The 25,311-nt window shown below is 46.8% G+C and overlaps 3 protein-coding genes across 3 annotated transcripts in view; 2 read left to right on the top strand and 1 right to left on the bottom strand.

Moving 5' to 3' along the window:
- DUS2 (dihydrouridine synthase 2) overlaps positions 1-3,396 on the bottom strand; it is a 34,009-nt gene extending 30,613 nt beyond the window's left edge. Inside the window, 1 exon segment of the mRNA XM_042780866.1 lies at positions 3,271-3,396. Within this exon segment, the coding sequence (XP_042636800.1) occupies positions 3,271-3,396 (126 nt within the window).
- Positions 3,397-12,933: 9,537 nt separating this feature from the next.
- Positions 12,934-14,553, top strand: DDX28 (DEAD-box helicase 28). The gene has a single exon (XM_007940283.1). It carries the CDS (start codon positions 12,934-12,936, stop codon positions 14,551-14,553), a length of 1,620 nt encoding a protein of 539 aa, XP_007938474.1.
- A 4,546-nt stretch (positions 14,554-19,099) lies between these two features.
- On the top strand, positions 19,100-20,666 carry DPEP2NB (DPEP2 neighbor). Its single transcript, XM_007940398.1, has 2 exons — positions 19,100-19,166; positions 20,362-20,666. Exons 1-2 carry the CDS (start codon positions 19,100-19,102, stop codon positions 20,664-20,666), a joined length of 372 nt encoding a protein of 123 aa, XP_007938589.1.
- Positions 20,667-25,311: the final 4,645 nt, after the last annotated feature.

Below are 25,311 nucleotides of genomic sequence, written 5' to 3'. Positions count from 1 at the left end.
AAAACACGATGGGATTCCTGAAATTACTGCCCAGAGGTAATCTTTAAAACTTAAACCAAAAATATCCCCTGAAGTCTTCTTAAAACCAAACATCAGTTTAGCTGAACGAGTCAAAAATATCTACCTTGAGCACTGTGCTCTTTTAAGAACTATCTCTGTAAACCCCAGGGACATAGTTCTACTCTGTAACTCAGCCATGAGCCAGGGAAGCAAAAAAAAAAAAAAAAAAACTATCAATACAGGATCACTGGTTTAGTGGTTAAAGCATTCAGCTGCTAAACAAAGGTCAGCGGTTCAAACCCACCAGCTGCTCCAAAGGAGAAAGATAAGGCAGTCTGCTACCGTAAAGATTTATAGCGCAGGAAACCTTATATGGCAGTGTTACTCTGTCCTGAAAGGTCGTTATGAGTCAGAATCAACTCAATGGTGGAGGGATTGGATGTTTTTTTTTTTTCTAGTTTTAATATGGATTCAAAGAGACAACAACTGGAAAGATTAGATAGGAACTTTACATGGTAGTGAGTTAATGGGGAGGAACAACTCAGAAAACAAATGTGAGAATGGTTGCACAACTCAAAGCAAGTAATCAATGTCACTGAACTGTATATGTAAAAACAGTTGAATTGCTGTATGTTTTACTGTGTATATTCTCAAAAACAAAACAAAATTTGAAAAAAAAAAAAACACCACTCCTATGGGGAATTTCTACTCTGTCCTTTAGGCTCACTATGAGTTGGAATCAATACACCAACAACTACATGGGTATACATAGTGAAAGGAGGTGCCTACATTCCTGGCATGCCCCTAGGTCCTACGCTTGTCCTGTGAGGCAGGTGGGGCAGTCTGACTATCTAATGCCATACATGGGCGGGACCACCTCTGTGAACCAGACAAGCTCACCCAGGCAGCTGGCACTCCAGTGCTGGTCAGGCTGCTTCTCCCTTCAGGGCACCGCTGGATCCCCCAGGAGACACCATGCTGTGTAATACCCAGCACTCGGTTCAATCCCCAGCCACCTCCCCAAGCCAAGCAGGGGTTTCCCTGCCTATCTGGCTCTGCACAGAGGCTAGGCCTGGGTGGCAGGCCTAGGTCTCCTCAGACAGAGGCCTCTGTTTGTTCATAAGCCACACTGACCCTCCTAGAGTAAGAGCGTCTTGAACAATGCCAAAGGGTCTCAATATTTCTCTGCTCCAAACTCGAGCGGGACACTGATGGGAAAGGTTACCTGTGGTGGTCATGTTCTTTGGGGAAATCAAGCTGTGCCCAATTAGAAGGGCCACATTCTGAAGTCATTACATAAATCCTGTATCTAAAAACATCCCTAAGAGTTCCTAAAGAAGGAGCTGGTGGCGGGTCTGCAGCCTGGCAGGTCAGTTCCTTCTCTACACCAGTGACTTTTAAAATTTAACTTTATTATGAGATAACTGTAGATTCACATACAGTTATAAGAATGTGAGAGAACTCTTATGCATACTTTACCCAGTTTCCCCCAGTGGAAAACTGGAGTAAAGTCTCACAGCCGGGACATCGACACTGACTATGAAGTCACAGAACCATCACCAGGATCCCTGTGTTGCCCTTACACAATCACACTTACCTCCTCCCCTCACCCCCACCCCAGGCCATTTAAACTAAATGAGACAAATATATCAGGACTTGGGTAGCTTCTTTTTAAACTTCTCGTATCCATTAAGGGAACATATTAGGATTGGGGATTAAGGAAGAGCACCCAGATAATTTTGAGCTACTCCTAACTGAGAGCCCCTGCTCCCACTCCCTTACTATCAGTATCAGCTACTCCTATGATCCTATCCTTCCTAGCAGATGCTTTCTAAACCTGGGTCTGAAACCCTAATATTCTCCAGAGCAGCAGTCAAGTCTATCTACAGCCCCACTGACTACCACCACCAGAAAATCCTATGGCTACGTCAAACACATCAACTCCCCTGGCCTGAGTCTGGTCCTTTTCTGTCTCCTCCTGACAGTGAGTTCATTCATTCATGTACTGAATGTATACTGACTCACACAGGGGACTGGGAAAACCACCTGACACCATGCTAATCCATCCTCCTGGTCCAAGGTATCCCACAATGCCTCCACCCTCCCTGGGCTCCTGGCCCTTAGCAGGTATGGTACAGTGAACTACTTAATATGGCCTTTTTTAGTCATGCATGGTCTTTTAACTCCCACATGCTTATTGGGTGAGATTATGCAAATAAGGTGTGCAGAACACTAACAAAGGGATTGGTCAATTTTCCCATCCTGTTAGGCTTAAAGAAAGCCAGTCTCAAAAGTGAGGGAGAGACTTCACTACCATCAAGAAGGAAAAGTTAGGAGTGGATTGCATCCTTTGGACTCAGGGTCCCTGTGCTGAGAACCTCCTGGACCCAGGAGACAAGGAAGGAGCTGTAACACCAGATACAGTGAAAGATGGTAAGAAGTGATAGCAGAGAAACAATGGCAGCAGCAGAACCAGGAGATTGGAGCGAGACGGCCCAGTGGACTTTCTGACCCACAGAGCAAGGCTGCTACAGTGAGTGTGCCAACCTACAGAACAAGGGAGCTGGCTGAACACCTGAGTACGTTAGGCAGGAGGCTTCCTGGCAGAGTGGGGTACCTCCGGGCATTTATTAGAGGAGCAAAAGAGCTTGGTAACACTTGACAGAGCAAAGCAAAGGCCAGGTTGAGGGTGGAGGGGTCAAGAAAAGGCTGTCCTGAGGAGGCCAAGAGGAGCTCTGCAGGGCCAAGAGGAGCTGAGAGAGCTGTCCTGTGCTGCAGGGAGACTCGGCCTATTTGCTTCCTATTCCTGATTCTGAGTCGTAGCCTGTTAATCCTGATCCCAAGCTGTAACCTGTTACTTCCCTAATAAACCCCAGAACTGTATGTCTGTAAATTCTGCATGGCCATTGTAACAAATCATCAAACCCAGCAAAGGAGGGAATGCCGTGACAGGCACAGCTGCATCTGAATTGGTGAAAAGGTTGGAGAGTAGAGGTAGGTTTGACCTCTGCTCACAGGAATCAGCCCTGGACTGATGCTGATGGCGATTCTCCCACCTCTGAGGTCAGAGGTCAGACGTTGCCACCCCCCCACACACCATTTTTACAGCAGGGCTCACAGATCTTGTGCATGATTGTCTCCTCCTGCCTTCCATCAGCACCTGTGAAGTGAGTTCCCACCCTGCCTCCCCCAACTCCTGACCACGCCCACACACAAAGGGGGAAGCTGCAACATTACAAAAGCTCTCCAGGAAAATCAGGAGCTCCTCACCTCACAGTAAACAATGTCTGCTCCATAATCCAGGGCCAGCAGCCGCATAGGAAGCGTCCCGACCCGAACCATGGGGGCTAAGATGAGTTTGTTGTGGTAGCACAGTGACAGGCTGTTTACAATCATTCCTCTTCTGCTCCAGCCTGATGAAGGGGAAAACAAGAGTCAGAAATCCAAACGGGGACACTCTCTTCCACTAACCCAGGCAGGCTTCCCTTCCTCCTACTCTAAGTGCCCACTCTGTGCCAGCTGCTGCTATTTTGTACTCTTGAGAACAAAACAGATACAAATCACTAGTCTGGTAGAATTTTTATTCTAGTGGGGTAACACAGACAAATACCAATACACATAACAAGTAAATTATATAATATGGAAAGATGATAGCACTATAAAATCAAAGAGCTGGGAGACAGGAGAAGAAAAAATGCTGGGTGCAGGTTGCAATTTTAAATAGCGTCAAATGGGCCCTATGGAGATGCCAGTTGAGCAAAGATTTGGAGGAACTGTAGAAGTCAGGCAAGTTGGTATGTGGTGAAAGAATGCACAGAGGAGGCAACAGCCAGTGTAAAGGCACTGAGGTGGGAGCTTATCTGGTGTGCACGAGGGACAACAAGGGGGCCAGCGTGCCTGGAGCAAACAGAAGGGGACAGCGATAGAGGCAGATGCACCCACGTGGCAGTGGAGCAGAAGATGAGGGCAGTGGTCAGATCACATAGGTCATGTAGGGCGTTATTAAGGGCTTTGTTTGCTCTGCATGAAATAGGAGCCAATGACAAGTTTTAGAAGGAGCCTGGTGGGGCAAATGTTAAGCACTCACTAGCTACCTGAAACACCGGTGGTTTGAACACATGCACTGGCTCAGTGAGAGAAACACCTGGTGATCTGTTCTCACAAAGATTATAGCCAAGAAAACCCTACTCTGTCTCACTGGTCACTATGAGTCAACATACAACAGCAGTTAGCGTTAAGTAAGGGAGTGGCATGACCTGACTGGTGTTTTTAAATGATCACTTTTGATTGCTATGTCAAGAGCAGACTAAGGGGCAAAGGGACATACAGGGAGACCAGTCAGAAGGCTATGCAGTAACCAGTATGAGAGATGATGGTGGCTCAGATGTGGTAGCACGCAGTGGAGGTGGTCACATTTTGAGAAATCCTTTGACAGTAGAGCCAACAGGAGTAAAAAGAAGAAAATTAGAATTGCGTGTCCCAGAAAGAACCAGTGCAAAGTACTTTATTCTAACAAAATATAGTCTCCTCTGGCAAGAATGCATAGGAAAGAAGGATATAGAGAAGAAGTAACTACAGGGAGGAAATGGAAATAGAACTGTTACATTGTGGGGAATTGTAGTCAATGTCATGAAACAAAATTGTATAAAGTGCTATGTGAAAAATGACTTTGCTCTGTAAACTTTCACCAAATCACAATAAAAATTAGATTTATAGATATATATGTGATACTGCCTTGGAAACCCAAGGAGGGGTCGCTGTGAGTCGGGTCCCACTCGACAGCACATAACACCAACAACAGATATATATAGATACATATACACATAGTCTTCCTCTGAAAAGCATGAAGCTAGCAGTGTGCTATGCTCAGAGTACTGACACTGTCTCCACTTTCTTTTCCATTCTCAGCCCATTCCAGCCTGACATCCGTCTCTGCCACTCTACCAAAACTGCTTGGATTAAAGCCACCAATTACCTCAAAGTTCCTATCCATGTCCCAGTTGCTGTCACAACAACCACTCACCCTGCCCTGAAGTCACACCCAGATCACCACTGGAGTCACACAGTCTCAGACAAGCTCTTGTACCATTCCTTCTCAAGGCTTATCTCCTCTATCACATCTCTCTCTCTCTCTCTCTCTCTCTCTCTCTCTTTTAATTGTAGAGAAACTATCCACACCACATTTCCAGCACAACTGCAACATCTACAATTCAATGATGCTGATTACATTTCTCTATTTCATTTTAATTATTCCCAGTTTCTTTTTCAGACAGGACCCTTCACTTCAGTCAGGTGAATACAATATCCCATAACTATAACACTTTCAGATTGAACATTATTCAGGAAAAGCAATCAATGAGGAAAACTTCACCAGTGCTTTCCATAATAATTTTTCCAAACTAAGAACTTCAAAAGCCATTTCTATAAAACATAAAACTTTTATTTCATTGTTGTTGAGAATATACCCAGCAAAACATAACCAATTCAATAATTTCTACATTCAGTGACACTAATTACATTCTTCAAGTTGTGCAACCATTCGCACCCTCCTCTTCTGAGCTGTACCTCCTCCACTAACGTAAACTCACCGGCCCCCAAGGCTGCTATCTAATCTTTCCAGTTGCTGTTGTCTATTACTCATGTAGATAGTTATTAAAAGAGCATAATCTTCAAGGCAGACCTTTTTACTCGTGACGCCAAACTACTGCTTGGTTTTAAGAAGACTTCAGGGGATAGTTTTGATTTAAGGTTCAAATATTATCTCAGAGCAATACCTTCAGGGAGTGATCCACCATCCATGAAAATTTGAAATTCTGTTCTGCATTTTCCTCCTTCTGGATTCTTCTATGGAATTTTTGATAAAAATGTTCAGTAATGGTTGCTGGGGGAGTTCTGGTGGCATAGTCCCTAAGGCATTTGACTGCTAACCACAAGGCTGGCGGTTCAAACCCACCAGCCACTCCTCTGAAGGAAGACTGGGCAATCTACTTCCGTACTGATACTGCCTGAGAAACCCAAGAAGGGGTCACTATGAGTCAGATCCAACTCCACGGCAGTGATAACAAAATGGTAGCTGTGCCCCATCCTGTTCTTCTGGTCTCATAGCAAAGGAGGCAGTTGTTCATGGAGGCAATTAGCCACACACATTCCAGACTCTCCTCCTATTACTGACTCCTTCCTCTGTTGCTCCAGATGAGACCAATTGTGCTTTGAATGGCTACCTGAAAGCTTTTAAGACCCCAAGCATTATACAATGAACTAGGATGTAAAAGTGAAACACAACACTCAAGAGGCTAATTAACTGGGATGTCCCATGAAATCATGACCCTCAATCTCCAAACTAAGGAGCCAAATCCCATGATGTGTTTGGCTATACATTAGCAACCTCAACAGCTACTCTTTTAATTATTTTTCTTTTTTGTCACTGTTGTAAACAGACCTATCACACAACTTTTACCAATTTAACTTTATGCATTTCCTTATCTATGTACATACGGTACATACATTTTGTTTATCCACTCATCTGTTGATGAGCATTTAGGTTGTTCCCACCTTTTGGCTATTATGAATAGAACTGCAGTGGACACTGGTGTACGAGTCTCTCTTTGAGTCTCTGCTTTCAAGTCTTCTGGGTATATACGTAGAAGTGGAAATGCCGGGTCAGATTACAGTACTTCTCTGCTTAGTTTTCTGAGGAACTGCCACGCTGTCTTCCACCGGGGCTGTACCACTTTGCATTCCCATTAGCAATGGATAAGGGTTCCATTTTCCCCACATCCTTGTCAATATTTGTTATTTTCTTTGTTATAAAACACAAATTTAGAGTTAAAATGTCAAGTACCATTAAATATTTAGAAAGGTATCCTATTTCCATTCAGCACAGGTGTGTGAAAAAGCTAAAATGATACATTCATTGGTAACAGAAAGAGGTGGTACAGCAGACTGTGGTGAAGACTCAGGACTCTGGAATCAGGCCTGTGTTTGAATGCCAGCTTCACACTCTGGGTAGACTAACCCAGCCAAGCATCAGCTTCTCCCTCTGGGCTATGAGGCTCCAGCAGTATCTAGGTCAGATGGATGGTGTGCGGTGTAAACTTGATGGTGCATATAAAGTATTTATTTATAGCACAAAAGTTCCCTGCACTCAGTAAGGGCTCAATAAACATTAACTGCTCTCATCATCAGGCTGCTACACCTTCCAAATGCTCTCAAATCCACTGTTCTATCACAAACACCTACTAGCTCTTCTAGGACCAAGTAGCACCGTGTGAGGTGTTGGAGGCAAAGAAAGAGATTACTAAGCTCTTCACCTCAAGGAGCTTCTTGGCTCTGTCACTGCCATCATCTCTCAACTGAATCGTGCCAACAGCCTCTAAACTAGTGTGTCTGCTTCCAGGCTCATCTCTTCCAATCCATGCTCCTTCCAACTGCCAGAAGAGTCTTTCTAAACACACACCAGAACACGACATCTCCATTTTTGGAAGCCTTCCCCACTGCCCTGAGAAGTCCAAATTCTTTAACATCGCAAACAGGGTCTGGTCCTGCTTCCACGAAGCCTCCTGTTTCATCACTTGCCCCCTACTTCTTAATTTCCCAACTCTAAGCTTCAGCTATTCTGAAGTATTTGAAGCTCCCCAAACTGGCCTGCTCTCTTGTAGTCTGGGGTCTCTAAACCAGCTTCCCTTGCCAAAGAGTCACATCTCCATTTCTGTACCTGGTTGACTACCACCGGCTTTTCAGAACTCAGCACAGATGTCACCTCCTCCAGAAAGCCTTCCCTGACCCACATTTCCCAAACACAGGGGAAGAGTTCCTCCTCTAAGCTCACTTCTATCCTGGCATGGAACCATCTGTCAGTCTGTGTCTCTCACCAAAGGTGAGGGCAAACACTGGCCCTTATTCATCACCAGATCCTTACTACAGAGTACACTAGCTGGTGTAAGGTTGGGGCTTAGCGTTTGTTATAAAAAAAAATTAAAAGGCCAAATGACAATGAGAGCTACAATACAGTTCGTGCTTCAACCACAGAAGACCTCTATCTCAAACTACATTAAACAGCCATTCCTCAGGTTTAGCTATAGAGCAGAAAAATTACTACTCAACTTCCTTGCTTGCCCAATAAAGGACTACAAGCTCTTCATTCAACTTGCATGGGAGCCACCACCTGCATGGATAAGATTCAGGTAAGGAAGCAGCAGGGGAGGAAGTTGAGGCCAGATTCTGGACAATGATTAGGAGACAGTCTGTAAGGCAATGGGGACCCATTGATGGCTTTTGAGACAAGAGGTGACAGGGCCTTGATTGTGTTTTAGCAAGATCACTCAGGCAACAGATGATGGGCTAAAGGGTGAGAAGCAGGAAGGAGGTACGGAGTCGGCTTAGAATGATGGTGAAAGGGCTGAGGCATATAAGGGTTGAGACCAAGGTAGTGCAGGAGAATGTTACAAATGAGAACGGCCAGCACTTGTGTAATGGTCTTGATGCAAGCAAGAAAACAGAGAGAGTCAGAGAGTACGGATAGCCACTTTTTACTTTTGCAAGGCCTTACAATTCCCAAAGTGCTTCATTTATAACTGTGGTTCTCAAACCTGACTGCACATTACAATCATCTGGAGGGGTTTTTAAAAATACCAATGTCCAGGTCTTACCCCAACCAATTAAATCAGAGTGTAAATTCCATGGGGGGAGGGATTTTGTCTGTTTTGCTCACTCTCTGTTTGAACAATGTCTGGTACATACACGGTACTCAGTAAATACTTGTTGAATACATTTGAAACACAAGTACAAATACCTACTATGAATGAATGAATAACTCCGTACCATTATCAGCTGAGATCCAAGGAACAATAACACTATTTCATAATCTAGCACTTAACCATTTGCTCTACCCAAGGACTAACAATACTACTTAAAGTTTATGGAACAACTAGGCAACATGAGTTACGGCAGTTCTGGGAAAAATACTCCAAGTTAAGCCACTGTCCCCAAGAGCTTAACACACACACCCCTTTTTTTTTTCCAACAATATGTTAATCTTTCCTATTTCTAAAACACTACACTTTAACACATGTTTATCAATAACCAGTTAGAAGTAATTTACTGTCTATTATGGTCAGAAGAAAAAGAGATATTCTGATGCCTTACGTAGCAGCTGATGAAATGACAGAAGAAATAAGGGGCCACTGGCAGGGACAGGCTCAAGTATATTCTAACACCTATAAAAATTTTTTTTTTTCTTCCTTTTTTTAATTGTGATTTAGGTGGAAGTTTACAGAGCAAATTTGTTTCCATTCAACAATTTATACACATTTTGTTGTGCTATTGATTGCAATGCCCACAAGGTAACAGCACTCTTCCCACTTCCTGTGTTCTCCACTTTCATTCATACTTCCTTCCCATCTCTTCCTGACTTTTGAGTTTGATTCCTGGGCAAATGCTGCCCTTCAGATCTTGTACTGTTGATTGTGCTAAGAAGTGTTTCTCTCTCCAATGTTCACCTTATGGGCCTATTGTTGGGCTAAAAGTTGAGCCACAGGGGTGAGTTTGGTTTCAGGCCTGAAGGGTATCTAAGAGCCATAGCCTCCGGGGACCCTATTCTGAGATAATCATATTGGAAGGACACCAGTATGATGAGAAAGCAGCCCTAAACAGTTACCTTGGACAAAACACAAGTACAAATACATACCTATGTATTACTCTTTTCTGATAACTCCTTCAATGTACTCATACTGGCTTAGTGGGAAACAATTCTTTGTTTTATATCTGAAAGACTGTGGCACATGGAAATGGATGAAACCTGTTGGGTCAGACATCCAAGCTAGGGAACACAGAGACCTAAAATCTCAGAAATCACAAAATCTTGGGGTATCCGTTAGGTCAACTCCCCTCTATCATATTACCAACCAGTGGTCACCAGGCTGTATATGAATCTTTCAGTGACAGGAAACTCAGAACTCTCAAGACAGCTCTGGCCAATTCTAGTTGCTAGAGCAGTTCTTTATTTCAATTTCAGAATCTGCCTCCCTGTCACGCATGGGTCCCAGTTCTGCCTCCTGGAATGATGCACCCCATGGGACAGCTCATCTCTCTTCCACATGACATGTTCCTCAAACTCACGAGAACAACTTCATTCTCCGTAACTTCTCTTCTCCATTTTCACCCTCTTGAACCACTCTTTCCCCACGTGTATGATTTCATGGGGCTCCAAGACTCCTGATTCCAAAGATATGACAAACAAACATGGCATTAGGGTGCCTGCTACAGTTCTGGAGTGGGCAGGGCCAGAACAAGAGTTTGACAAATGTGTCCACCTGAAGTGATAGCACATGAGGCTAATCTCAGCCTTCTTCCTAATCTTCTAATTCAAGGTTTCTCAAAACTGCACAGCTGATATTTTGGACCTCATAATTCTTTGTTGTGGAAGTTGTCCTGTGCACTGTAACATGCTTAGTAGCATCTCTGACCTCTATCCACTAGATGTCAGTAGCATCTCCCCAGATATGACAACTAAAACTGTCTCCAGCCATTGCCAAATGTTCCCTAAGGGGCAAAATTACCCCACCTGAGAATCACTGCTCTATCCAATGACTGTTCACCTGTCACTCCTCAAAACTCTCTCTTCCCCTGGTTCAACTGATGATTCTCCAGAAAGTCTACTTACTCATGTATCAAAATGGTATCCAAAGTTTTCACTCTTTTTTTTTTTTTTTTGCATTTTTAATGGTATTTGATGAAACAATAACACTTCCTCTAGACTTTAGATGTTAAGAATCTCCCACTGGTCTCAGGACCATAGCCACAGGGGACATCAAGCTCAATTGGCATAACATACTAACAAAACATTGTTCCACCTCCTACTTTGGCGAGTAGCGACTCAGATTTTAAAAGCTTGCAAGCAGCCATCCAGATGCAACGATGGGTCTCTCTTCATCCAGAGCAAAGAAGAAGGAAGAAAACCAAAGATTTATGGAAAGAATTAGTCCTAATGACTGGTACATCATGCTATCTGCAGCCTATATACAACTATGAGACCAGAAGAACTAGATGGTGCCTAGCTACCACTGCCAACCACTCAGAGGGGGACTATGTAGGAGACCCTGGATACAGAGGCAAAACAATGTGGAACAAAACTCAAAAGCATTTGGGGGGAAAAAAAAGGAGAGCAGGTTTGCTGGTCTGACAGAGCTTGGTGGAACCACTGAGACTATGGTCCCTAGGTGCCCTTCAGGTCTGGAATTGAACCCACACCTGTGGCTTCCAGCCAAACAAAAGACAGGCGTATGAGCTGAACATTTACCTGAGGTAGATATACTCCTTAGAGAGACCAATCATGGGAGAAAGAAGGGCTGTTTATGCACAGGGAGACAGCTCAGGGGGCAGGAATACATGGAGGGATGGACATAGGGAAGAGGTAACTATCCGGAGGAAGTGGAAGGGGAGCTGTTGCATTTGGTAAACTGTAGTCAATGTCATAAGACAAAGTGTATGTGAACTGCTGTATGAAAAGTGAATTTGCTCTGTTAAATTTTCACCCAAATCACAATAATAATAATAAAAATACAGAGTCTGCAAAACACCACATAACATGGATGAACTTGGAGGACATTATGCTGAGTGAAATAAGCCAATCACAGAAGGACAAATATAGTATTAGTTAATTGTTGTGGAGGGTCAAGGAAAGGTTTATATATGGAGGGAAAACTTTCTTTGTAGGTTGCCAGAGGTGAGAAGGGAGGGAAGCAAACACTGCAAAAAAAAAAAAAAAAAAAAAAGCATTGATTCATGTCAATTTAGGTTTGTGTATTTCACTGTACATAAATTATATTTCAATAAAATGCTTTTAAAAAATGTGTATGAACTGTTGAATGTAAAACGAATCTGCTTTGTAAAATTTCACCCAAATCACAATAAAAAAATTTTAAAAAAGAACCTCCCACTGGTCAATTCACAAACATTTACCATATCTCCCACTCCAGGCACTGGGAACTACAGAAAAGATCTAACATCCATTTTCCTGATCCGTTTCTTCAAGAATAATAAATGTAGTAGTTTTTGTTTTTATTTTATTAAAAAACCAAAAGTCATTTATCTTTTTTTCAAATCTTTACATCTGAATATTCAAGTAAAATATTCGGCCTGACCAAGGCTATGTGAGACAAGCCACATACCAATTGGCTGATGGCTAAGTATAGGAGTAGGACCCTCCTTTACTATTCAAGCAACTTAGACATCTGACTCAGAAGCCAGTGCAGGTGAGGGTGGCCTCAAGAATGCTGGGCTCAGGGTAAGAAATCATGAGGGGTGACAGAGGAGTGGAGAGTGAAAATCGGTTGGAAAATAAGGAGAGTAAGCGTTGGGTCCACTTGAAATAAAGTGCTGACCTTCCTTCCCACTTGTTCTCTGAACTCTCCGGTCCTGGGAGATAGAGTTTGAGCCTATGTTTGCTACTCCCAGCACTTCCCAGGCCTAACCATTCATTCAGATTCTCGATCACCATTTATCACCAGACGTTGCGCGGAGACCACAGCTGGTGATACAACGTCTCCACGTCAAAGTTTACAGGAGGAGGCTGGCACTGAGCACGCTCACAGGGGCGATGAGGGCGATAAAGGAGAATCGCAGCAACCAGGCACCTGATATCCAAAAGCCCTCCACCCCCAATGCTTGTCCAATAAGGCTCGGGCCCCACCATGGCCTCATGTCGCCAGCCCCCAGTCTTGCTTCCATTGTGCACCCATCCCCAAGGTCCGCCCGTTCTTGGATGTCACCATCCCCTATTCAGACCAACACACCTCGCCACAACTGAACTCCAAGCAGCTCGTCCCTTCCCACGTTTCGCCAGTTCCTCCTGCTTTATTGTGCTGGCCACCGTACAAACGACTGCGGCGCTCCCGTGACGCCATCGTCGTGCGCCGCTCCTTCACCGAATGAAAGATGGCTCTTGCGCGGCAGGCTCGACTGTTCTCATTCATGGCTCGGTTACTCTTGGCGCCCAGACGGGGCCTGGTGGTCCGCGGTCCCGACGAGCCCCTGCCGGTGGTGCGCATTCCCCGGGCTCTACAGCGGCGGCATGAACAGCGGCAGAGAGGGCGAAATCCTCTGCAGCCGGTGCTGGCGCGACCCGGTCCGCTGCTGATCTCCGCGCGGCGACCGGAGTTGAGCCAACCGGCGCGCCTCACGCTGGGTCGTTGGGAGCTCGCGCCGCTGGCCTCTCGCGGCTGGAAGAGTCGGCGCGCACGCGGGGACCACTTCTCCATCGAGCGCGCGCAACATGAGGCGCCGGCGCTGCGGAACCTCTCATCCGAGAGCAGCTTCGCGCACTTAGGCCTGGAGCCGCGGGTGCTGCGCGCCCTGCAGGAATCTGCGCCCGAAATCATTCGCCCCACGACCGTGCAGGTGAGCACCATCCCACCGCTTGTTCGCGGCCGCCACATCCTTTGCGCTGCGGAAACTGGCAGTGGCAAGACTCTCAGCTATCTCCTACCGCTGTTTCAACGGCTCTTGGCCCGGCCCAGCCTGAACTCCCATCGTATGCCCGCTCCCCGGGGCCTAGTCCTCGTGCCTTCGCGAGAATTGGCCGAACAAGTAAGAGACGTGGGCCAGCCGCTGGGTAGTTCGTTGGGCTTGCAGGTGCGGGAGTTAGGGGGAGGCCATGGCATGAGTAAGATCAGGCTGCAGCTGTCGAAACAACCTCCAGGAGATGTACTAGTGGCCACTCCAGGGGCTCTGTGGAAGGCCTTGAAAAGTCAACTGATCAGCCTGCAGCAGCTTTCCTTCTTGGTATTGGATGAGGCAGACACACTGCTGGATGAAAGCTTCCTGGAACTGGTGGACTACATTTTGGCGAAGAGCCACATAGCAGAGAGCCCAGCCGACTTAGAAGATCCCTTCAATCCCAAAGCTCAGCTGGCGCTGGTGGGGGCTACATTTCCTGAAGGTGTGGGCCAGCTGCTGAGTAAAGTCACCAGCACAGACTCTCTCACCACCATTACCAGCTCCAAGCTCCACTGCATCATGCCTCATGTCAAACAGACATTTATGAGGCTTAAAGGAGCAGAGAAAGTAACTGAGTTGGTGCAGATCCTCAAGCAGCATAGTAGAGCAAATAGGACTGGCCCCTCAGGAACAATCTTGGTCTTCTGTAACAGCTCCACCACTGTGAACTGGCTGGGATATATTCTGGATGACCACAAAATCAAACACTTACGGCTACAGGGGCAAATGCCAGCCTCGATGAGGGCAGGCATCTTCCGGTGCTTCCAGAAGGGCTCCCAAGACATACTTCTCTGCACAGACATAGCCTCTCGGGGCCTGGACAGCACACATGTGGAGCTGGTTGTTAATTATGATTTCCCCCTCACCCTGCAAGACTACATCCACAGAGCAGGGAGGGTGGGCCGTGTGGGGAGTGAGGTGGCAGGCACTGTCATCAGCTTTGTAACCCACCCATGGGATGTGAGCCTGGTTCAGAAAATTGAGCTGGCAGCTCGCCGGCGGAGAAGCCTTCCAGGACTAGAGTCTTCGATGAGAAAACCTTTGCCCCAGCAAGCCTGATTTTGGCTGACTTAAATGCGATACCAGAACAAGGGTCCTTCTCCCAGTGGCCTGGGTGGTGAACACACTTGTTGGTAGAAGGAATTTGGCAATGCTGTCACCTCCCTAAGGGCCTGATGAGCTGCTGTCTGGTTTGGAAAGGTAAGCTGCTGGCCAGCAGTGAGGCTGAGCTGCTGAGCTTGGCTCTCTAGTCTTGCACATTACACGTGAAAAATAAAGTAGCATTTGGCTTTGTATCTTGTCATGATTTCTACCAATACATGATGTTGTAAATAATAATTTATGGGTCTCCTCTAATACTAATTACCATTGAGGCAGAATTTAGTGGAGTTTGAGATGAATCAGACCCCAAATTACATGTAGGATAAAGGCTCTTTCAGTTGATGTTTTAATTTGTAACTATTTAGGTCTGATCTTTTTGCTTCCAAAAAGTATTCATTAGAATTTCTAGAATAAGCAAACACATAGAGACAAACATTTATTAGTGGTTAGCAGGGGCTAAGGGGAAGTGGGAAGTTATTACTTAAGGAGTATTGAGTTTGCCTTTGTTGTTGTTAATGTGCTGTCGAGTCGGACCCGACTTGTAGCGACCTCTCCTTGGGTTGCCCAGACAGTATCACTACGCAAGTAGATTACCCCATCTTCCTTCCGAGGAGTGGCTGGTGTGTTTGAACCTCCAGCTTTCTGGTTAGCAGTCAAATGCCTTAGGCACTATGCTACCAGTGAGTTTACCTTTAGGAAAATGAAAATCATTTGGAAATGGAAAGTGGTGATAGTAGTACAACATGGTGGATGTAATTAGTGTCATTGAATTGTACATATGAAAGTGATTAAAATGTTATAAATTTCACCACAAAATTTAAAAAAACAATAAAATGCTCCCAAGAGAAGGGTAGAGAGGATGTAACTAGTCGTGGAGGAGGAGTTTTTCTTCATCAGCAATGCCCAAGGCGGACCAGGTTTGCTGGTCTGATAGAGCCTGGTGGAACCACTGAGACTGTGGTCCCTAGGTGCCCTTCAGGTGAACCCACACCTGTGGCTTCCAACCAAACAAAAGACAGGCATATGGGGTGAACATTTACCTGAGGTAGATACACTACTTGGAGAGAACAATCATGGGAAAAAGAAGGCTGTGTATGCACAGGGAGACAGCTCAGGGGACAGGAGTGCATGGAGGGATGGACACAGGAAAGAGGGAGGGAAGTCGTTGCATTGTGGTAAATTGTAGTCAATGTCATGAGACACAGTGTATGTGAACTGCTGTATGGAAAGTGAATTTGCTCTGTAAACTTCCACCCAAATCACAATTAAAAAAAAAAAAAAAAGCCCAAGGCAAGCTTGTCTACTCAGTGGGATCTCGCTAGTAAGTACTGCCAGAAAAATCAAAGGTAGCCTGACACAGAAGTATTGCCTGCTGTATATTTCCAGGTTCTACACTCTCTGCCATGTCTCATTGACAAAGAAGGGGAAGGATTAAACTGTTTTATGAAACTGATAAAATAAGCACATAGCATCTTCTCATTAGCTCTTAGAATCCAGTCTTTGTAGCATTATATAAACTGAAGTAAAGAACAATCAAATAAAATATCCCACAGAACAATTTAAAAATGCACACTGTAAAAGGACAGAGTCACACACAACAGAAATGGGCCCATAGCAACCTTTATCAAAATGTACAATCATATATGCACACCCATGTTCATCAGAGCACTGTTTACAAGAGCAAAAAGATGGAAACAACCTAGGTGCCCATCAACAAAAGAATGGATAACCAAGATACAGACACACAATGGCATACTATGCAACACTAATGAATAATGTAGAATCCACAAAACTCCACAAATGTGGATGAACTTGAGGACATTAGGCTGAATGAAATAAGTTAATCACAGAAGGACAAATACTGTATTTTTTGTAAAAAGGAAAGGTTTATATATGGAAGGAAACTTTCTTTGTTCATTACCAGGGGTGGCAGGGGAGGGGAGAGAATACTGCAAAATTAAAAAAAAAAAAAAAACTATTAGTTTGTTGGCTTGCAGTGGTGCATTGCTGTGGGTCCAAAGTCTAAGCATGAATGGCTCAACTGGGGCCTCTACTCAAAGACTCTCAGGGTTGAAGTCAAGCTGTCAGCTGGGCTGGACTGCTAACCAGGAGGCTGGCAGTTCAGACCCACCAGCTACTCCTCGGAAGGAAGACTGGGCAATCTACTGTAGAGATACCACCTAGGAAACCCAAGGAGGGTCGCTATGTGAGTTTCGTGTGTGTATGTATATAGTTTTTATTATTGCCCACTTTGACTCTCAAAAGCACCCTAATTTAGACAGTGAATAATTTGGTGACTCTATGTAAGGACCAGGAGCTCTGGTAGCATAGGGGCTAAAGCACTTGACTGCTAACCAGAAGGCTGGCGGTTCAAACCCACGAGCCACTCCTCGGAAGGAAGGTTGGGCAATCCTACTTCCGTAGTGATACTGCCTCGGAAACCCAAGGAGGGGTTGCTATGAGTCGGGGCCGACTCGACGGCACACAACAACAACAACAACAATGTAAGGACCACTGTAGCAGAACTACCCAGGTCCACAGTTTGTTAAATGCAGATTCCTGGGTCTGACTCCAGATCAAATTAAGGTCTATGAACACTGACCCAAGAATCCACATTTTTGCCAGCTTCCCAGCTAATTCTCAGGCCCTTTTAAGTAGATAAACTATTTGTCCATGCTATGCAACCTTCCCCAACATTCCACCCAGGTCCTAGTGAGGTATCAGTATCCCATCAGGTCAGAGGGATGCCCCAGACAACTCTCCAGAGCCATAGAGAATCGGCGGTGTCATGCTGGACTATCTGCCAGGTCCAACCTTCCAGGAACCGTCCCCTTCACATTCCCTCTGCCACTCCCCACCGATAGCCTGTTCTAAATAAGCCTGACTTCTCTCTGTCCCAACATGTACCACACGAATTCAGGGAACTTAGGGATAGAGAGAAGATGCTGTGGTTCTCAACCAGGCTTGCCCAACTTCCAAGATAGTCCAGACAGCCTCTGCCCCCTGGGCACATCCTCTATGCTACAACCCCAGTCAGCAAATATTCCATCTCTGTTCACTCAAGACCAGCAACAGAACTGCCCCCTGAGGAAGGCTGTTCCATCTCTGGATCACTCATTACCAGAAAGTTCTTGGCCACACTGAGCCAAAGGCTGCCTTAAATGCAGTCCCCTTGTGTGAGCCTGATCAGGCTGAGAGCACAGTTGTCTGTTTGCTGCTGTCTCAGTAGCACCTCCTCACTGTTGACCAGTTTTCACCAGGACTGATGCCCAGCTCCCATCTCATCCTTCCATGGTGATGGAGTTAGTTGTTACTGTTTGCCTTTGTGAGTGGAGGGGAATGTAATGATAAGGTGGTCGGTCAGATTACTTGTCTTAACTGTCAGGTTAAAATGGCCCCGTCACTCCCACTCTTTGAATTTGTTTGAGACCCTCATTCTGCCTTAGAGCACCTTTAACGTTCCTCTCAGTGTCCACACAAATCAGAATGTGTCTCTCCAACTGTTGAGTGCTTGTTGGTCAGTGCCATACAGCCTAGCTGGCTCTAGATCACTCCTGCCTCTGAAGGCAGTTGTGGTAGTTATGTTCGTGTGTCAACTTGGCTGAGCCTGGTTGAGTGGCTGAGCAACTGGTGGTAGTTATTCCCCATGATGAGACTGGCAGACAACTCCATGGTTGGCTCTACCACAAGCAGCTGAGTAGCTGCCTTTGAGATGTGGTCTGCTCCCTATATTTAAGGAGAAGCCTTGGGAATGGTGTCTAGAGTATGGTACGCTTGGACCCTGCATGTAGCCAGGTCGTTGCTCAGCAGCTTGCTATGCTCAGCCAACCTTTGGACTTACAATGGACTTAAGTTAATGACCTGCTGTGTGGTTTGGTAATGTCGGGACTGTGCCTTTTTACTTGTCAACCTTGGGGCTTCTCAGCCTCAGCAGCCAGCAGCTGTCTGAGTGAAGAAACACCTCTAGCTCCAGTGGGCCGGGAGCAGGAGGCAGAGCTGGACCCCAAGGTTGAGGGGCTTTCACCCAGCCCCTAGAGCCTGGCACTTTGAAGTTGGACTTAAAGCCTCCAAATTGTAATAATAAACTCCTGTTTGTTAAGGCCATCCCATCTGTGGTATATTTTTGTCAGAGAAGCACTACATAACCAGAACAGCAGTCTCAGAGTTTGGGTTTCTCTGGCGCCCCTGCAGTGACTGGCTGTGTCAGCCCCACAGGTGGGCTCCGCAGGAAGTGACTCCTTGACTAGGATATGGGTGGAGAGGGCCAGGTGTGGAGCCCAGACGGAGTGCCTCCCTACCTCTACCCTGCTCCTCTCCACAAAACCCAGAGAGCCTGAAGCCTGCCCCCTTAAGCCATAGAATGCTTGTGTGACCTCACTGGGTAGTGATGACCTCACAGATCTTCTCAGTTTCCATGGCAGGGTAACTGTACAAACGTGCCCTTGGGGAGACTTTCCTGCCAGTTCTCTACGAGATAGCAGTCAGTGTGGTTGCTTGAGAGAGAATGTCTGACCGGATCTTCTATATTCAGTCTAATATGTCCTCTGTCCCCTGGGAGGGCAGCACATCAGGTAGGCCTAGGCGTTTTATAGACACAACCTCAACAGGCTACCAGCCATTTCTTTCGGGCTTGCCCACTACAACTCAGAAGTTCCCCACAGGTAGTACCAATGGCTGGGGATCCCTTTAGGGCCCTCCAGTGTACCTGCTCACTGTTGATAGCAAGTGAGGTATCATCCCTGGGTAAGTTAGGTTCCAATCTTTATAAAGCTAGCCTTCCCCTTGGCCTCCCAACAAAAGCTGAGTAAGTTTTGTTGGCAAGGGATACACACAGCCACTTGAGGGGGAGCTATTGAGGGCCTCTCAGGAAGCTCCACCGCAGACCCTTCACTTTCACTGTGTATGTCACAAGACATACACAGGGGTCCCCTCAGACCAAGATGCTGAGACTTCTGGGAAATGGTGGTGCCAGCTGGGAAGAGCAGAAGAACCAAGGGGTGAAGTGATACTGAGGCTGGGGATCTGAGAAAAGTGTCCCAGAAGGTGGGACTGATGTGAGGAGGCACCCAGACTCTGGCTCTGAACCCCTGATCTCTGAGCCACTCAGTACCTTTGCCTTTTTCTAATCTAGATAAAAGTATCAGAAGGCTAGAGTTTAGTATGGTTGAAACAGGTAATATGAATGGGGCCCAAGAGGAACTGCCAAGGTGGGAGGGGTTCTTTAAAAAAAAAAAAAAACTCATTGCTACCAAGTCAATTCAGACTCACAACGACCCTGTGGGACAGAGTAGAACTGTCTCAGGATTCCCAAGGCTGTAAATCTTTACCAAAGCAGACTGCCACATCTTTCTCCCGTGAAGTAGCCAGTGGGTTCCAACCACTGACCTCTCAGTTAGCAGTCAAGTGCTTAAACACTGCACTACCAGGGCTCCTTGGGAGTGCTTTTTAACCAATTTATATTAGATTTTCTTCCCAAACTCGGAAACCATTTCCATTAATGCCACAGGAGTGGCAGGCCTCAAGAGGTATTTCCTGGGTTGTGGAGCGGAGAGGTGGAGGGGGCTTGCTTGTAATATTTTTTAGGTTCTGCTGTTTTCTCTGGGAATGGGGAATGGATTTGCAAGTCTCCTGCTGCCATAGGGTCCATGGAACTTCTTTTGCAATTAAGAGGGCTTCAGCCAGGAACAGATAGACGTGAGAAAGGGAGGTCTTGACAGCGGACCGTGTAAGGCAAAAACAACTGATCAGTTCTGATTTTCTTCCCAGCACCAGTGGCTCCCACCTACCTTCCCACACCTGGTCACTACCATGTCCTCTACCGAGGGTGTGGAGAAAGCCAGGTGGGTTGGCACGGGGAAACATACTGCCTGGTCGGTGGCTACCGTGCCTACGGGGATGCTCCCATGGCCATCCCAGCAAAGGCAGAATTAGAGAAGCCAACCCCCAGGCGGGCTCCCAAGAGACGCCGACCGCTGGCAGAGCTGGACAAAGACTCAGCCTCCTCCAGCCCCAAAATTCAGCGCTTGCAGCACGATGACAGGGGGCTGACCCCCCAGAAGCTCACTGGCTGAGCCACTGTGGAGAGGACAGACGTTTAGCTGCTTAAGACAGCTGGTACCTCTTCTTGACTGCCACTGCCCAGCACTGGAGGAGAACCTGAGCTGTTCTGCTTGGGCTTTCCCCAGCCCGGAGCCCCTTCCGTACCATCCGGCCATTGGCAAGGAGCCTCAGAAGCTGAGGTTTGAACATGTCAGGCTGAAGCTGGTCTGAGAGAAAACTTGATGTTTCTCTGCTAAACAAAGGAGAACCAGGTGCAAAGGGAGGGTAGACAGTGGCCTAGCTGGGGTTTCTGCTCTGAGACATTGCCAGCGGCCGCCAGCAGAAACCAGAAGGGGCTGGGCTTCTGAAACTGGCGTTGACCAAGAAGAAACAATCTACAGCTACCTAAGGAGCCTCCCATCTGGGGTCTCAGGAGGCAAGATAGGGAGACCTGCTGCCTAGAGCAGGGAGAGGCTGAGAGTTGAGCAGCACCTCCCTGAGGTCCACACGCTCCTTTACTTTCCAGCCCTTTCTGGCCCCTGTGGGGTCCCAAGTGCTCAATAAAATGATGTTCTGTAACAGTTTTTTATTATTATTATTATTGAAATCCAGCCTTTCTAAGACCAGGCCCCAAGCTTCCTTGTTCCTGGACGTACATCTCCACATGGGAGACCTGGTCATGAAAGACCTTCTTCCTCCAAGAATGGCCTTTGGGAGCAGCTTCATCATGGCTTCCTCACTGCTGCTTGTACAAACCGGGGCAGGACACAGGCAGGTTCTTTAAGACAAGGAGCGACTGATGAGAGAGAGTGTGTGAGAGAGGAGAGGAAGGACAGGACTGAGAAGATACTGTTCTGTCTATTCATCCATCCATCCATCCATCCACTTAACAAATATTTAACTCATTGCTGTTGAGTTGATCCTGACTCATAGCAACCCCTCCTTGGGTTTTCGAGGCGGTATCTCTACAGAAGGAGGAGCTCTGGTAGCATAGTGCCTAAGGCACTTGACTGCTAACCAGAAGGCTGGCAGTTCAAACCCACCAGCCACTCCTCGGAAGGAAGATGGGGCAATCTACTTCTGTAATGATACTGCCTCAGAAACCCAAGGAGGGGTCGCTATGAGTCGGGTCCCACTTGACAGTACATAACAACAATCTCTACAGAAGTAGATTGCCCAGTCTTCCTTCCAAGGAGTGGTGAGTGGGTTTGAACCGCCAGCCTTCTGGTTAGCAGTCAAGTGCCTTAGGTACTACACCACCAGAGCTTACCAAATACTCCTTGTGTACCCTAGTGGCCTCCATCACTCTATGTTCTTATCCTGCTTTGCTTCTCTTTAGAGCAATTACAACTACCTGAAACTCTCTTATTTCCTTATTTGTGGTGGCTTGAGGAGAGGTGCTTCAATGCACTCTTTCACCAATAGATCCCAAGCAGCTGGCAGGAGCTGATATGTAATGGGTACCTATTAACTGTTTCCATTAATGCCACAGAGGTGGCAGCTCTCCAGAGATGTTTCTCTTACATCTATTCCTATTACACAGATGTACCCATTACTGCTACTACGGTACTCAAGGTAGTCAGGGGAGACGACATAGTGTTCCAGCAGAGATGTGAGCCACGTGAAGAGCGGGTGGCAGAACGTTTCCCATGGATGAGATGGCAAGGGTAGGACTCTGAGGTGGGAATAGCATTTTAGGACCAACAAAAAAAAGGCCAGTGTGGTTGCGGAATGATTGAGAGAGAAGAAGGAAAGGTGTGGTTGGGGAAGTAGGCATGAGCCAGGCCATAGTGGGCCTTGTACTAAGTGTGTTGGGAAAGCTGGAAGGGAATTGAACAGGGCAGAGAAGTGGTCTGATACAGATGTTCAGAAGACCACCTTGACAGTGATGTGCCAGCAGGGAGGCACTGGCTGTTACCACGGAATGTCTCGCAGCTAAGGGAACAGTTGGTCCTGGGAAGTGGGGATGGGGGAGCAGCTAGCAGAGAAGACTCACCTGGGGGGCGGGGAGCAGGAGGTCTTGTGAAAAATGGAATTCCCCAACACCCATGCCATTCCTACCAAGTTTTTAGGATAGGACTGGGAAATCTGCAATTTAAAAAGCGTCTCATAATTACCAGTTAGCAGAAAATACAAGACACAGAGGAACGTGTTCAGTGACAGCATGGGGATGCAATCCGCAAATTCCGAGACATAGAAGACTCTATAGGACAAAGGACGTGATTTTCTTTCACAAATAAATTGCAAGTAAGAAAGGAAGAGGAACCTACAAAGTAAGAGACACAACAAAGCAAGCAATGTGGGGCTCTTGTCTATAATTCAAATCAACTGAAAAAAATTAGGCAGTCAGGCATATGTGAACATAATAGACACGGTAGTAAGGAAGTGAAAGTGTTAACTTCTTCACTTGTGATAATGATCTGGTAACTTTATGAATGTGAATCCTTTTAAAGACACATGCTTAAATACTTATGATGGGTCAAGTGCTAGTTGTGATTCGTTTTAAAATATTCTGAAGAAGGCAATAGGTGAGGGTATAAGTGAAACAAGATTACCAGTTGATAACTGTTGAAGCTGGTGATGGGGATTCAATAGATTGTTCTCTACTGTTTTGTGTTTGGAATTTTCCCCTAATAAAAAGTTAACAAATAAAAATAAAAGCTGCTCAGCTGCCACCTGACGTTCTGCCAGGTCTGCAGTGGGTAAGGGCTCAGGTGGTCAGCTCATAGGGTAACTAGGCTGTGGACGCCTGGGAAATCAGGCAGGGGAGGGCGGGCATCCTGCATAAAAGCCGGAAGCACGAAGGGTGCTGGGGCAGGGTGTGCTGCCAGAAGACAGGTCCGACAGGCCTCAGAGATGAGCAGGCAAGACTGAGCAAGAGACAGCGTCTGAACTTGAGACTGAATGAGAAATCGCATGCCAGGAAGAGATGTTTGTCTGGCCAGGGTGACTTCCCGCACTGGGTGCCCCCCCAGCTCCCCCTTCTCTATGCTAATGCCTGCACGTGTGGTAACTGGTGGCTCGTCGCCACGGTACTAGGTACTACTGCTCTCTCCCAGCAAAGGGCCACCACCCAGTGGGTGATCAGTAAAGGATGTCTGGAGGAACGGATGGGTGGATGGAAGGAACTTGAGGCCTTTACTGGTGAGAGAGACAGAAGCCGGAAGCGGAGGGGTCCAAGGATCCCCTGTCTAATGCCAGAAGGGCATCACTGACACTGACCCTATGCCTTCCCAGCAATTGGTCTTCTTGCACCCATACCTGTTTTCTGTCCCAGCCAGGTCCAGGGAGGGTTCTGTTCCAAAGGCCAGTGGGCTACTCTCCCTGCCACTATTGGTTTCCTCAGATGGCTTCCATAGGTCCCATGAAGACAAAGCCAGTCCAGACCAATCCTGCAGCCCTGGCAGTGAACAGGTAAGAGAGTAGGAGCTGAAGTAGACTGGGAGTACTTTGCCAAGTAGCTGACAGCCAGCCTCTGTAAGTCTGGCTTCAGGATGAGTCCCGTCAGGGCCTACAGAGCCAAAAGACACAAAGACTCTGGGTGGGTTGAACCTGAGTCCCAGAGAGCCCAGGTTAACAGGAGGCTGAGTCTATTTCTCTACAGACTCTCAGTCCTGTTATCTCCACTAGCTACTCCAGAATGCAGGGATCCTCCTGCCCTGTGTGCTGGATTTGGACTCAGTATGGTTTCTGGATGGGAGCTCTGGTGGCATAGTGCTTAAGGCATTCGACTGCTAACCAAAAGGTTGGCAGTTCAAACCCACCAGGCACTCTGCACAAGGAAGACTGGGCAATCTACTTCCGTAAAGATTTACCACCTTGGAAACCCAACGGGGGTCACTGTGAGTCAGAATCGACTCGATGGCAGTGAGTTTGGTTTTTCGGTCCTATACAAAGGGAACCATCACAAAATCCTGATTGGTGGCAGGTTGAGTCATCACTGTTGCAGACGGGACTGCAGAAGTGGGGAAAGGACCATGGGCCTTGACTACCCAGCCAGGTGGTGGTCCCCATATGACTCATGACCATGCTCCTGAGTCTTAGCCACAAGGTGGCTACCAAACAGTATCAGGGCCCCAACCTTAATTCAACTTAGAAAAGGACACATGCAAGCAAATTCCCTCGTTCTTTGTGGGAGTATAATCTACTTTTTAAACACACTCTTCCCGCAAACTGCCCCTCCCTGGGATTGTCCGGGAACTTGTCTGTGCGTGGCCACAATGTTGAAGGTTAGGGAGAGTTCATCTGCTTTCAGAACTTACGTGGAGACTTAGAATGGAGTTAGGGCTCCCACTGTAGACCTCAGTCTTCCACAAACCCAAGTGCTTCAGAATTGGGGCTCCAATACACTAGTTCCGTGAGGGAAGGGAAGGCAGCAGCCTGCTACGGATGTGGGTTGAGCACTCGTGTGTGGCTATGCTGTCAGAGGCTGGAATACCATGCCCTGATTATGTGTGGGACTGGTAATGGGCGCCGGTATCGTGGTCACGGCCTCGTTGCATTCACCTTCCAGCTTCAGCAGGGCACAGCCACTAAGACTGCTGCTAAGAGGAGGAAGAAGAGGTCCCAGCAAAACTGAACCTGAGAGAGTGGAAAATTTTGACCATATCCCTATTTTTAAAAAGGGTAACTCACCAGAGAGGGTTTGGATTGGGCAGATTCTTCATGACATGACCC

This window comes from Orycteropus afer, unplaced genomic scaffold (assembly GCF_000298275.1).
Source record: "Orycteropus afer afer isolate SDZICR_OR568_19922 unplaced genomic scaffold, OryAfe1.0 scaffold00067, whole genome shotgun sequence".
NCBI lineage: Eukaryota > Metazoa > Chordata > Mammalia > Tubulidentata > Orycteropodidae > Orycteropus > Orycteropus afer.
The sequence above is the reverse complement of the archived record's forward strand: the minus strand, read 5'-3'. Positions and strand labels throughout refer to the sequence as shown.